This window comes from Gadus morhua, chromosome 15 (genome assembly GCF_902167405.1).
Source record: "Gadus morhua chromosome 15, gadMor3.0, whole genome shotgun sequence".
Classification (NCBI taxonomy): domain Eukaryota; kingdom Metazoa; phylum Chordata; class Actinopteri; order Gadiformes; family Gadidae; genus Gadus; species Gadus morhua.
The window spans coordinates 1,343,164-1,357,663 of record NC_044062.1 but is presented as its reverse complement, the minus strand read 5'-3'; the positions used below and the strand labels follow the sequence as shown (position 1 = coordinate 1,357,663).

Sequence of the window (14,500 nt, the reverse complement as noted above, 5' to 3'; positions counted from 1 at the left end):
GTGAAAAGCGTTATAGAGCGAGGAGATGTAGAGCTGTAGAGGGGGGGGGGGGGTCCTCAGTCCTCCTCACACCACCTGAATAAACGTACCTGCTCAAACACAAGTAATTGCTCTTCAAAAGCATCACGTTAAAGTGTTTGGGAGATATCGGCCCAGAGAAACTTGGGAGGAGGATTTCATTAAATTGACCCCCGAAAAATGGCAATTAAACAGAGATCACACACACACACACACACACACACACACACACACACACACACACACACACACACACACACACACACACACACACACACACACACACACACACACACACACACACACACACACACACAGCTGGCCTTAGGGGACACTAACATTCTGGACAGCAGAATTGTGTGCGTGTGTGTGTTTGTGTGTACAGTATGTGCATGTGTGTGCGAGACTGTAATTGCACCTGTAATTGACCTATTCACGCAGAAAAAGGGACAGAAATCATTATGTCCCCATCGCTGCCGCTGCATCTAGACCCCGCCACCACGCCCCTTCCCTATTCATCTCCATCTGCTTATTGATCAGATCAGACAGTCAAAAGATTTAATAGGAAATGTAATATGCAGGAATCTCTCCCCGAGCATGACCAGATTCATCACCTCTCGCTCAGTGGGTCTTCAGGGATATTGAGATTATTAAGTAGAGCTCAGCGCGCCCGTCATCTCCATATTGTGCTCCATAACACCCAGCACACACACACACACATCTCCACCTAAACCCTTACACTAAATTTATGTGTTGTGGACAAATTCAGTGCCCCGTTTTTAAATGGCTCCCGGAAGACTTGAAGTGCGACATTTGTATATTTTTATGTGTGTGTGTGTGTGTGTGTGTGTGTGTGTGTGTGTGTGTGTCTGTGTCTGTGTCTGTGTCTGTGTCTGTGTCTGTGTGTGTGTGTGTGTGTGTGTGTGTGTGTGTGTGTGTGAGAGTAATGTCATTTGTTTGAAATAAAACACTAAAAGTACTATAAAAAACACAAGATGAGACGGACCCTAATGGATTCGACTGCTTTTGCACGAAAACTCTGTCAGCGAGGGAAAACCCCGTAATTAGGTAACACACTGTTGTTGTAATTCACTTTAATTAGACTTTCGAATTTTTTAAAAGGGTTGTTTTAATTTCCAGCCCCCTGTGTGTGTGTGTGCGTCTGCGTATGCGTGCGCGTGCGTGCGCTGCTGTATACCCTCCCCCGGCGTCTTGCGTTACCTTTGTAGGGCTGGCCGCCGGACTTCAGCTTCTCGGGGCTGAAGAAGAAGGGAGGCGGATGGGCCGGGGGGGCCGGCTCCTTCCTGGACGCGCCGCGGGCCGGGTGCGGCTTGCTGAAGAGCTGGGGGGGTTAAGGGGGGACGTAGTTAACACTGGGGACGCTAGGACCCTCAGCACCTCAGTGGTTACAGACTCATGTCCTTCAGGAGCCAGCGCCGTCAGCCTGCATGAAGGTAGGCTGACCCCACAGAGGACGCGACCCCGTGGCTTCTGGGTTACAGTTCAGCAAAAAGGTCGCGATCCCAACTTCCATCTGCTTCCTCACAAAGCGAGTTAAGCGTATGAAGTCGTAGTAGGAAGAAAACGGAATGAAAAAGCATCAGAAAAACGTATCATTATACGTTGGTTTATACGTCTTGTACTTCGTGACGTCACTTCTGCACTTCAGAAGTATAATATAGTATAGGATAGTTTTGTATAGTATAGTACAGTATAGAATTGGAGCAGAGGAATATTACTGGTAGTAATGCTGTTTTGGTCATAGTTTTGTAATTCATCGTAAAATTATTTGTCATTATGGGGAGAAATTGTTGGGTTTAAAACTGTCAGACGTGGCAAGCAAGAAAAAGTTTAGATAAGCCTAGGTTATGTTATATTTACGTTGATACAGGAATTCAGAATACTACAACTCTCTCAGAATCACAAAATGTGTCGCCTTCAAAAGAATACCAATGATGCATTCTGGTCTACAAGCCCTACAGCTGATAGGTCCTCCATCTCAGTATCGGGGGACCCCCACTATCAACCACGCGTCCAGACCGCGACCCCGCCCACAGGCTGCCCCAGAGGCCTCCGGTACCTGCTTGGGCACCTGGCCGAAGTTGCTGACGTATCCCAGCATGGTGCTCTTGACGACGGGGTCCAGCGGGACGTCGGGCGACCTGGTCCTCCGCTGGGCGTAGAAGTAGGGGTGGAAGGTGTTGAGGCTCTCCACCGCCGCAGAGCCCTGCTGACGGTGACCGAAGATCAGGTCGATCCACAGGTGGAGGTGGGCGCTGACGTAGTCGCTCTCCAACGCCTGGGTGGGGGGGGGGGGGGGAGGAGAGAGAGAGAGAGAGAGAGAGAGAGAGAGAGAGAGAGAGAGAGAGAGAGAGAGAGAGAGAGAGAGAGAGAGAGAGAGAGAGAGAGAGAGACAGACAGAAAGACAGAGAGAGAGAGACAGACACAAGAGGGAGAGAAGATCGAGATGAGGAGGGATGAGTGAGTGAGTGAGTGAGTGAGTGAGTGAGTGAGTGAGTGAGTGAGTGAGTGAGTGAGTGAGTGAGTGAGTGAGTGAGTGAGTGAGTGAGTGAGTGAGTGAGTGAGTGAGTGAGTGAGTGAGTGAGTGAGTGAGTGAGTGAGTCGTGGCAAGAGAGAGAAAGGATGAGGTATGACTGAGGCCGCTGCCACTCCAATAACTGTTTGAAGTTCAACTCAAACCCTACCATCAGCTGCATATAGTTTGAACCGAGCGCTCCATCTGTTATGAAAACCGAGATACCTAAACCATAACTCATGAAAAAGATGACAGAAACAGGAAAAATATAGAGAACTTTTGGTGTGAGCACACTTAGCCAGCAATCCCGTTATTGTCGGCAGTGTATGATCTCGTGGCCAAAAGTCCATTTAAAAACGTCCTGGGGGGCTGGAAGTTTAGGCAGCTGTGTTATGAGTTTATCCCTGCGTGTTTGAATCAAAGAATCATTTGGGGAGGTAAGCGAGGGAAAAGTGGCCATTACAATCGCTACTATCCTTAAGCCCGACCATAATAACTTCATACTCAAATAACACAAAGATAAGTAGGAATAAAACCCAAGCAACAACAACATATTGGGCTCATAACTGGTGCATATTGTCCTGTGTTAATCCGCGTATGAGAGGGAGGGAGCGGAAAAAGTTGAAAAGGGCTAATTTTGTGATAACGGGATGTGGTATGAGTAGTTCAGTAGATTACAGACCGATAACCAATATAAGGGCCCCAGGGCGGCACAGAATACACAAATAACATAAGCCTGGTTCTGATATGAGCACCAAACAAGCAATCAAAAAAGACACAATTACACCACACCATCAGTGTGTGCGTTTGTGTTCCTCCGTGTGTCTGCGTGTACGTGTGTCTGTGTATAGGGGGGGTATTTATAACGAGAGGACAACATTAAGCTTGTTAGACAAGAAAACTAAGAAGATAAACCGAGTTGCCTTCCCCTTGTCCTGAATGGTCTTGTTGTTCTCTCAGCGACAACTGGCAACTAAAGCACGGCTGCACCCCTCTGCCCCCCCCAGACGAGCCCCCCCCAGACGAGCCCCCCCCAGACGAGCCCCCCGCTGTCTATGGAGACAGTCAGCGGCTATCAGGAGCTCATCCTCCCGTCGCCGGCCCCAGCGAGGTCCTTTCAGAGGTCATGAATAGGATTGATTTGGTGCCCATGACTGGAGCGCATACAGGCTGGGGGGGGGGGGGCAACACAAGGCCCAACACAAGCCTGTCTGTCTGGTGGTCTACTATGAGTTGAGTCAGAGCCACAGTGTTCGGGGGTGCTGGTGGGTCTTGGGTGTTGGGGGGTGTTGGGTGTTGGGGGGTCTTGGGTGTTGGGGGGTGTTGGGTGTTGGGGGGTGTTGGGTGTTGGGGGGTCTTGGGTGTTGGGGGGTCTTGGGTGTTGGGGGGTGTTGGGTGTTGGGGGGTCTTGGGTGTTGGGGGGTCTTGGGTGTTGGGGGGTCTTAAGTGTTGGGGGGTCTTGGGTGTTGGGGGGTCTTAAGTGTTGGGGGGTCTTAAGTGTTGGGGGGTCTTTGGTGTTGGGTGTTGGGTGCTGGGTGTTGGGGGGTCTTGGGTGTTGGGGGGTGTTGGGTGTTGGGGGGTCTTGGGTGTTGGGTGCTGGGTGTTGGGGGGTCTTGGGTGTTGGGGGGTGTTGGGTGTTGGGTGTTGGGGGGTCTTGGGTGTTGGGGGGTCTTAAGTGTTGGGGGGTCTTAAGTGTTGGGGGGTGTTGGGTGTTGGGGGGTCTTAAGTGTTGGGGGGTCTTGGGTGTTGGGGGGTCTTAAGTGTTGGGGGGTCTTAAGTGTTGGGGGGTCTTTGGTGTTGGGTGTTGGGTGCTGGGTGTTGGGGGGTCTTGGGTGTTGGGGGGTGTTGGGTGTTGGGGGGTCTTGGGTGTTGGGTGCTGGGTGTTGGGGGGTCTTGGGTGTTGGGGGGTGTTGGGTGCTGGGTGTTGGGGGGTCTTGGGTGCTGGGTGTTGGGGGGTCTTGGGTGCTGGGTGTTGGGGGGTCTTGGGTGTTGGGGGGTCTTGGGTGCTGGGGGGTCTTGGGTGCTGGGGGGTCTTGGGTGCTGGGTGCGGTACAGACCTCTCGGTGGGCCCTGATGAACTCGTGGGGGTCGTCTTTAGCCCACGGGGGCAACACCACGTCCCCCAGAGCAGTGCCGTCCTCCATGCAGCCTGTAAGCACGCACACACACACACACACACAGTCGACAGACACACACAGGGGACACACACACACACACACAAACACACACACAGTCGACAGAAACACAGGGGACACACACACACACACACAAACACACACACAGTTGACAGACACACAGGGGACGGACACACACACACACACACACACACGCACACACAGTCGACAGACACACACAGGTAACACACACACACACACACACACACAGTCGACAGACACACACACAGTCGACAGACACACAGGGAACACACTCGCACACACAAACACACACACACACACACACACACAGGGAACACACACACAGGGAACACACACACACACAGACACACACACACACAGTCGACAGATACACAGGGAACACACACACACTCGACAGACATACACAGGGAACACACAAACACACACACAGTACACAGACACACAGTAGACAGACACAAACACACACAGCATGCATACAATCACAGACACAGATGCAGACAAAGACAGACCCAATTAATTACCAACTATCAACACTTTCCATCGACAGCTTTGTTAAACAGTAAACAAAATTCCACATTCTTTATTCTGCGAACGTTGATTCTTGTGCGTGTTTGTGTGTCGTCTGACCCAGCTGGATGTGGTTGGAGTTGCTCAGGAAGTCTGGCAGGTAGTAGAACTCCGGGATGAGCTCCCGGACGTCGCCCATGTTGTCCCTGGAGGCCGACTCCCACTCCCAGCGCACGCTGTGGAACATCCGCTCGGGGATGTCCAACCCTCCCTGCGGACCACACATCATCATCATCATCATCATCATCATCATCATCATCATCATCTTCACCAGGTAGAGCCCAAAACAAAGTCCTAACAACTCATCCAGTGGCGTCTAGCAACAGTGTGCTGCCATCTTTCGTTCTTCATGCCCTTTAGTTTATGCGCATTATGTAAGCAAGGCACATTCGTCCCGTGTTGCAAAATAGCATTTAATCTTTCGCACCCAAAAAAATATGTATAATCCACGACGGAAATCTCATGAGGGAGAATGTAATTTGGGAGTAAAACAATTACCTCAATGAATGGAAATACTATATATACACAGAGCAGATTCTGTTTAGAGATGCAAATCTGGTTATGGATATTACTGGGTTCCCCTTTCTATGCTTCTGAGAAGGAAAAGACACGGGAATCACAAAACTAACACAGTTATTGCTTTATTCTGACTATCAAATATGCATGCTTTTTTATTATAATCAATTGGATAGTGGATTGCAAATTGGTAACTTCTGCAATATGATTCTTTTAAATGATTTATATGCATCTCTTAATTATTTGCATAGATATTGAAATCCCTCTTTAATTCAGTTTTCTTCCCAAAACTATATTAGGTTTTATTATTACAATGATTACTTTCAATTCAACAACAAAAATACCTATTGATCAGTTTGTGTAGCTACTTGGACACATGTGTTGTGTGGTTGTGTGTGTATTTGCGTGCCTGCATGTGCATATTTTGCTTTAAATTGAGATTGCAACAATGGTTGTCCATACATATTCCCTCTTGCTTTTTAAAGACAATTCAAATATGTATAAAGATCTGTAACAAAATTAAAATGCAAGTTAATACTGGTTGATATCAGTAGAGTCAATATGCTGTAATACTATTAGAAAAAAGAACAATAAAACAAGCGCGAAAACAAAAGTTATTGTCGTAGAAAAAAAATAGGTCAGTAAGGCAGAAAGTGCTTAGGGGCATGTTTTATCTTTAGTCTTCCTTTCGGTCACACCCACTGCGGTCTCTGCCCGGCCACAGAACGGCCTCTCACTGCCAGCGCTGCCGACTAAAAAAAGCGAGCTACACACCACAACTCCAATGCAGCATTGACAAAAAAGCCTGTCTGGTTCAGGACGCAAAAACAATGATTAAAAACAATAGAGAAACACTTATCCGTGCGGCTGTTTGTCAGTTTGGCCGTGGAGCGCGTCGTGTTCACCGTCTCACCTGGAGGGTTTGGAAGGTGTTGGAGAACGGCTCCATCCTGACCAGGAATGACGCCACGATGATAGCGGAGGAGTAGTGGGTGCAGTAGTGGCAGCGAGCCAACAGATCACCTGTGTCATCGATACAGAAGATGGGAGGACGGTATATTACAGGAGGGTCCGGAAACAAGTGTTAATATTGAGCAAGTGTCTGAGAGTAGAAGGGGTACCATCGCTGTTCTCCATCTCTTCATATCTCTCCACAAACATCTCCCGCCTCTTCTCTGTCTGGGCTCCCATTGGCTTGGACAGATCCCGGAACGTCGCCGGATTGGAGAGATCAAGAGTCTTTGGAGGCCAGGAAGACAAAGAAAGAGATCCACAGATTTCTGCGTTAATGGTAGCGAATTCTGCAGATTAGTACACCTCTATCGCCTAACAGTCAACTCCATTGTATTTGTTTAGGTCTTAATCACATTTCAAACCTCAAAGGGCTTCACAGGCCCACATGACAAGAGGCCCAGTCCGTGACCCTAAACCCTTCAATTACCAATTAAGCTTGCATGAGTTATATCATGTGGAGGGGCTGTATTGGCGTATAAGGCCCAATCCCATTTCTACCCCTTACCCCTCCCCCTTGTTTTGAAGGGGTAAGGGTATGGGTAAGGGGTAGAAATGGGATTGAAGTGTGGTGGTTTCACAGGGTTTCCTGTATGGATCTCCTCTGCTCTGGGGCTGATTGGTGGGAGGGGGGGCTCACCTCTGACAGGTAGTCAGCTAGGACCCAGGGGAAGACTGGATACTGCATCATGTCGTTGTAGGTCCGCCCGGCCAGCGTGTTCAGATGCATCAGGTACTCAAAGTTACTGATGTCCCCTCTCTGGTGAGGGCCGCCGACAAACATTGGAAAAGGTTCAAACAAATGTAAAGCTGCAGTTAGTGAGGTGGCCAGCGACTGACAGCGCGGCAGCGGAATGATGATGCTTGAACTTCTGGTGAGAAAACAAGCAATATTAAATAGTTCTTTGAGGGGTATTTTACCTGCCATTTTAACATTTCCTTCTTTCCGACCGCAGGGCTTTTCCTGGGGCAAACCCAAACATTTTAATTAGCAGGATTAAATGTCTTCACTTTTCTGCATTTAAGTGCTAAATTAAAATACCTCAAATTGCTTCACTATAGTAAATGTTTGACACCAAGACAAACAAATACACATAATAACAAAAATAAACAGAAGGAAATAGCAGAATAAAATGCCATGTCCACCCATGCGGACAAAGAGGAAAAAATAAAAATCTGTAAAACAAACAGAAGGGGATTAGCAAAACCAAATGCCATGTCCATGTTTTGACTGTTGGGTTGCATAGCAACCAGTCCTGGAATGCTGGGTTTCATGGGTTTGCATCCAGCCGCTCAGACCAGAGCGGGAGCAGAGGTGAAGTGAAAAAGTTCAGGGAATCCATGTGGTGTGTACACAGCTGGGAGAACCGTTACAGCGGGAGCGAGGAGGCTCCTGCGTGAGGAGGCTCCGGCGCGACCCGCAGGCGGCGACACCACAGATTAAAGCCCATGGCGCCATCTATAGGCTGCACGGGGAAACAGTTGGATGCCGTCGATGTCGTTTGTCATGAAAATATGTTCGGAAAATGAGTTACTATAGTTTCTCCTGAACTGATGAACATTTTTTGTTCACTCATTTACCTTCCGTAAATTGCAGGTAATTTATAGTGACAAAAAAATATTATTTATAGCTATTTGTATTTAGCCTTTACGTTTCCCAACCAATCAGAATATTTTTTTAGGTATCCTTAAATAATTCAAATAAAGAACAGTCAAAATGCCTTATTTCCCTATTCAAATGTAAACAAAAAAGCCTTCCTAGAATAGCAATGCATTTTCATTTCATTACGCGTTTTACTAATGAAAGAACTATCTGAACTTATTTAATATAAATTAAGAAGAGATTGCTGCTGAAATCTCCTTGTTCCCCTCTCTACGGGCCGGTAACTTGGCAATTAAGTTCTGGCACCAAGCACACCAGTTGCTAAGTAACAGTCTTAAACAAGAGCAAGCTTGGCTGCCCCTGTTTGGAAGGAGTTCTACTTGTGGGAAAGAGCTAGATTAAAGCAGCTAGTTACAACTCCTGCATTCTGTGGTGTACTTAGAACAATAAAAGCCACTGTTAGTTAAAAGGTGAACGCAGAGATAGCCAACAAGAACCGGTTTAAAATGCTGACCGAATGCTATTTTTTCCTTGGCGTAAGGAAAAGCAGCTAGGAGTGGACTTTGAAACAACAGTGCTTGGCAGAATGTGCAGTAGAGGCAGAGCGATTCTGTCCTGAATGCCCTATTCACGGAAACTGAAGCCAGTGCCAGGTTAAAAACAAGGAAGTAAACAAGCTTTTGGATCACAATATCAACAGAAGAGTGACAAGTAAGTAAAAAATGTAAATTAATTAATGATACAATATCTACCAAATTATCCAGTCCCTGACTGATGAAAGAAGTACTTTGATTTGTTTTAGATCGAGGTGAAGATAATAATAGGAGTCACAACATGACCAAATATAATTCAACATTAAACCGCTAGATGTTGCCCTGAAAATGGCCCTGACACCTTCATAGACTACACCTGGAAACTATATGGCTCTTGTGAAGTGTATCCAATTTCTAACCCCAATAACTCCCAACCAAATTATTTTGTAAAACTACACTAAATCAATCATTGTATTTGGCTCAGTGTATGTTATCTAATTGCGGGTAATAATTCCATGCAATAGTTTTCTATAGGAGGTTATAATGGGAACAAGCGGCTGCGGATAACCTCTCTCATCCCTAGGATGATGAATGAGGCGAGAGACGGCCTTGGGGTGTAGAACACACACACACACACACACACACACACACACACACACACACACACACACACACACACACACACACACACACACACACACACACACACACACACACACACACACACACACCTTGCTCTTTGAGACTGGAAGGAGGAGAGGGGACCGGCTCTCGTCACACACTCGTGCGGATCATTTATCAAAGTCCTTATTTGACTCGTGCACGCTCACACGCTGCAGCCAAACGCATGGAGGTGAACCGGCTGGCAGGCAGAGGTGCTGTCGCAGGGAGAGAAAGAGGGAGATGGACACACATACACTCGGGGTGGCTTGAGAGAGAGAGCGAGAGAGAGGGCGAGAGCGTGAGAGAGTGAACGAGAGAGAGACACACACACTTGCAGTTGCTTGAGAGACAGATAGAGAGATATGAAGAGAGGGAAGGAGACCGAGCGCTCCCTCAGCTGACTGAGGGCAGCGGCAGCATCACCACTCATTCGCGTTGTGTTTTTCTGCTGTTCTTCCCTGCATCGCCACTCTCTCCTATTGTTCCCCGGCATTAGCCTTAATTAGAGAGCCATGCTCTTAAATACCCCCATGGGCAACACTGGGTGAGTAGGCAGGGGTGGAGACACAACACACAAACGCACACACACAGATTCAGATGAACACACTCACACACACAGAAAAACCAATACACTATTGAAGCCCCCATTCCCCAGAGAGAACACTTTCCCCTCATGCCTTAGGCCATACATGATCCCTTGTATCTGTGTAAATAACATCTCCCACTCCCACACACACACACACACACACACACACACACACACACACACACACACACACACCCTCTCTCTGATGTTCAATATTAGTCCATTGCGCTGAAGATTACATAAATTACCCTGAATCAGCCTCTGGAGAGCTATTGCCAGAAAAGGTGCGATGCCAAGCGGGAAGTGGTGAATCACAGCTGCCCTGTGTACCGTGTGTCTTCCTGCAGCATGGGGGTCAAGCGCACCGCGGCCAAGGGGAAGAAGGTGACCTTGAAGATGGTCAAGAAGGTGCTGAAGGTCACGGCAGAGGGCCGCCGGAGTGTGGACCTCAGTAACCTGGGCATCGCCACTTTCCCCAAGTGCCTCCTCAAGATGGCCGACGTGGACGAGCTGGACCTCAGCCGTAACCTGCTGCAGACGCTCCCGGAGGACGTGGGCAGCCTGACGTCACTCAGCCGGCTGGACCTGCACAGCAACAAGCTGGAGGCGCTGCCCGAGGCCCTGGGCCAGCTGGTGGGGCTGACCCACCTCAACGTCTCCAACAACCGGCTGAGCTCCGGGGGCCTGCCCGCCGCCCTGGGCGCCCTGACCCGCCTGCAGAGCCTCAACCTGGGGCTGAACCGGCTGGACCGCCTGCCCCCGGGCCTGGCCGCCCTGCCCGCCCTGCAGGACGTGGGGCTGTTCGACAACCTCTTCACCGAGCTGCCCCAGTTCCTCACGGCCGTCGGGACGCTGAACGCCAAGAGGAACCCGTGTTCGTACGGCCGCGGGGACGGGGCGGGGGACGGGGCGGCGGAGCCCAGGGCCACGGGGCTGTACCTGGCCCCGGAGAGCAGCCTGTGCAGGGCCTGTCTGTACCGGTGCAGGCAGGAGAGGCCCCCGCACCGCAGGAGCACCCGAGGGGACGGGAGGGGGCCGGAGGAGGACAAGAGGAAGAGGACCTACTCGGGGCTGGTCTCGCCCAACTCGGTGGCCGCGGCCAATCAGGACGCGTGGAGGATGAGGGGGTGACGGAGGCTCCGACCGACCACAGAGTCTGGAACTTTGTCCTTTTTAAAGTCACTGACGTGACAGTGATGGTCGTCCAATGATGTGGTAGGGTTCTCCCGGCCACATTTACATGTTAACTGGTCACTTGCCACACATTATTTTTATGTGTTTTGAATAAAAAAAAGAAAAAATAAAGAAAGAAAAAAAACAATTCTAAGCATATTGCTGCTTTTTTAATTATGTTGTTCTATAATGAGATTATAATGTACCTGGCGTTCGCGATGACCTCAGCTATCCCCAGGCCTTTTAACGACGGCACGACTAAACACAACCTGCAGAGAGATGGAGAGATAAAGAGAGGGAGAAAGGAGAGAGAGAGAGACAGCGGGGAACGAGAGAGATAAAGGAGGGAGAGGTAGACAGACCGACAGACAGACAGAGAGAATTAGGGGCAGGGGAGATTCGGTATAAAACTATTTAGGTAACGTTTGCTGCACGGGGAAAAACACGTTTTAGTACCTTTTATACACGGAGACGTGATCTCGGTTCAGGAAGACGAGGAAGACCGAGTGTCCGTCCGTGATCAGGATCTCCAGAGCGTTGCCCTGAGGACGAGACACGAGGCTGAAACCCATTCTGACGCTCTGCTAATGCAATAGACTAATAGGAATAGAATAATGTGCCACTCTGCGTGGAGCGCTGCTGCGTCTGGCAGGGGGAGCTGTGTCACGGGTCAGACCTCCAGGAGGTAGTGCATGAAGCGGGCGTCCTTCACGTCCGCGTAGGGCCAGCGGCGGCAGCTCCCCGACAGAGGGTCACCGTCGAGCAGGGTGGAGAGGAAGGAGTCCTGCACACTGAGAGAGAGAGAGAGAGAGAGAGAGAGAGAGGGAGAGGGAGAGAGAGAGAGAGACAGAGAGACAGAGAGAGAGAGAGAGAGGGAGAGAGGGAGAGGGAGAGAGAGAGAGAGGGGGAGAGAGAGAGAGAGAGAGAGAGAGAGAGGGGGGGGGGGGGAGGTTGAGAGAGAGAGAGAGAGAGATAGAGGGGAGAGAGAGAGAGAGAGAGAGAGAGAGAGAGAGAGAGAGAGAGAGAGAGAGAGAGAGAGAGAGAGAGAGAGAGAGAGAGAGAGAGAGAGAGAGAGAGAGAGAGAGAGAGAGAGAGAGGGGGGGGGGGGGGGGAGAGAGAGAGATTACAAATATTAATATTATTGGAATTAGGGTCAGGATAGCGTCATCCTCGAACCAAGAGGTTCTGAGTTCAATCCCAAACATCCCATAGACATCCGTAATGTAAAATGTCTAACACCATACATGCTCCTTCATGAACCAAATCTGAAGTCGCCAAGTCTGAAAACGCTTTGGGGAAAATTCACCCACAATTCTTCACGCCTTTTAGCCAGATGAGTAAATAGCTCAATGGTCCATTATGGTGCTATTCCACACGTTACACGGTGCTATTCCTCCTCCCGGCGGCGGCTACGGGGCGTACCTGCTGGGGTGGTGCTTCCTGCAGCAGACGTCCCCTGCTGGGCTCAGGGTGAAGGACTCACACAGGTACATGCTCCCCCTCCCAAAGAGCAGCACGCCCTCAGAGAGTCGGTGGCCACTCACCACCAACACACAGTGCCTGGCCTTCACCTACACACACACACACACACACACACACACACACACACGGGGGGGAGAGAGGGTGAGGGAGGGGGAGACCCTGTGTGTACACATCAGCAGGATTCTCTCGTGGGACCAGCGTGGCTGCGATGGCACTCGGGGTTGATTGATCATTTTAATCACATATTCTAATCATTATTAAATAGACACCGTTGAACAATTCATTATCGGGGGCTGATTGATGGAGAATGATCGAGAACCTACGACCCCCCCCCCCCCCCCTCCGAAACCCCCCTGCCCCCCCTCTTTCTCCGCCTCCTGTTCCTGACGACCCAAAAAAATCTAAAGAATAAAATAAAGTAAAGCTGGGAGCCGTCCAGACGCTGGCTGCCAACACGGCCACGTGAGGCTCAGCTGAGCAGCTGACACACGGAGGCCTGGTACGGCTGGCTCCATCCCCCCCCCCCCCCCATCACAATGAGCATGTGCACCTGGCTGCCCCCCTCTGCTGGCACCCCCCCACCCCCCCTGGGGTCCCTCTGAGGGGGGTAGGGTCCCCAAATATACTAAACAAAACCATATGGGGTCTCAACACACACCCACCACCCTCCCACCCCGCAGGGCAACACACAATTTATACTAATCTAATCAGAGCCACACCCCCCCTCCCCGTCCACGGAGAAGAGAAGAGAAGAGAAGAGAAGAGAAGAGAAGAGGAGAGGAGAGGAGAAAAGAGGAGAGGAGAAAAGAGGAGAGGAGAGGAGAGGAGAGGAGAGGAGAGGAGAGGAGAGGAGAGGAGAGGAAGAGAAGAGAAGAGAAGAGAAGAGAAGAGAAGAGAAGAGGAGAGGAGAGGAGAGGAGAAAAGAGGAGAGGAGAGGAAGAGAGGAGAGGAGAGGAGAGGAGAGGAGAGGAGAGGAGAGGAGAGGAGAGGAGAGGAGAGAGGAGAGAGGTGCGGAGAAGAGAAGAGAAGAGAAGAGAAGAGGAGAGGAGAGGAGAGAAGAGGAGAGGAGAGGAGAGAGGAGAGAGGAGAGAGGAGAGGAGATGGGAGGAGATGGGAGGGGTGGAGAGGGGTCCGGCCGTTATTAAGGGTATTAATCACTGCCTCGCACACAATAGGAAACCCGCTAAGTGATCTGAACCTCTCGTCTGAAGGGGAGAGGCGGGGGGGGGGGGGGGGGGGGGGGGGGGGAGTGTGACTGATACCATGTGATGATGTAACGTGTTGTGGAGAAAGACGAAGAGTTCTGGGAACCCAGACCGACCCGTGAACAAAACACACAAAACGCCCCCCGGGCTGAAGAAACGTTTAAAATCCTAAACGAAATTATTTTTTTCCCTCCCGCCCAAAAAAAATCCAAAATGACGAATGATGTGGTTATTATGTTATTTTTATTAATAGACGGATTAAACGCATACAGCAGCGGTGGCCATCTCCTCATCGCTTTATCTCCCTGGGGGGGCGCAGGCCAGAGAGGCGGAGATCAGTCTGAGGGTGATTTAGCTGATGATGGGAAGAAGGAGATGAGGAGAAGACTCTTATTGACTCGGAGCCTAATGTCAGCCCATTGATTTCTCCCCACACACATTACCGTCATAA

At 50.0% G+C, this 14,500-nt stretch overlaps 2 protein-coding genes across 3 annotated transcripts in view; one reads left to right on the top strand and one right to left on the bottom strand.

Moving 5' to 3' along the window:
* The window catches only part of wdfy4 (WDFY family member 4), a 59,683-nt gene that overhangs the window by 9,096 nt on the left and 36,087 nt on the right, over window positions 1-14,500 (bottom strand). For both annotated transcript variants that reach the window (XM_030378938.1, XM_030378940.1), the window contains exons 46-57: window positions 12,785-12,933; window positions 12,039-12,153; window positions 11,819-11,904; window positions 11,569-11,631; window positions 7,726-7,768; window positions 7,445-7,564; window positions 6,915-7,032; window positions 6,707-6,816; window positions 5,338-5,488; window positions 4,612-4,703; window positions 2,099-2,317; window positions 1,240-1,360 (exon numbers count right to left, since the gene is read on the bottom strand). In XM_030378938.1, coding sequence (XP_030234798.1) covers window positions 1,240-1,360; window positions 2,099-2,317; window positions 4,612-4,703; window positions 5,338-5,488; window positions 6,707-6,816; window positions 6,915-7,032; window positions 7,445-7,564; window positions 7,726-7,768; window positions 11,569-11,631; window positions 11,819-11,904; window positions 12,039-12,153; window positions 12,785-12,933 — 1,387 coding nt within the window. The remainder of the gene's footprint in view (window positions 1-1,239; window positions 1,361-2,098; window positions 2,318-4,611; window positions 4,704-5,337; window positions 5,489-6,706; window positions 6,817-6,914; window positions 7,033-7,444; window positions 7,565-7,725; window positions 7,769-11,568; window positions 11,632-11,818; window positions 11,905-12,038; window positions 12,154-12,784; window positions 12,934-14,500) is intronic.
* LOC115559823 (leucine-rich repeat-containing protein 18) lies at window positions 8,747-11,461 on the top strand. Its single transcript, XM_075074225.1, has 2 exons — window positions 8,747-9,118; window positions 10,537-11,461. Exon 2 carries the CDS (start codon window positions 10,538-10,540, stop codon window positions 11,318-11,320), a length of 783 nt encoding a protein of 260 aa, XP_074930326.1. The 5' UTR covers window positions 8,747-9,118; window position 10,537; the 3' UTR covers window positions 11,321-11,461.

Excerpts from the sequence above, each read along its gene's own strand:
- LOC115559823 (XM_075074225.1), top strand. The coding sequence starts at position 10,538 with ATGGGGGTCAAGCGCACCGCGGCCAAGGGGAAGAAGGTGACCTTGAAG.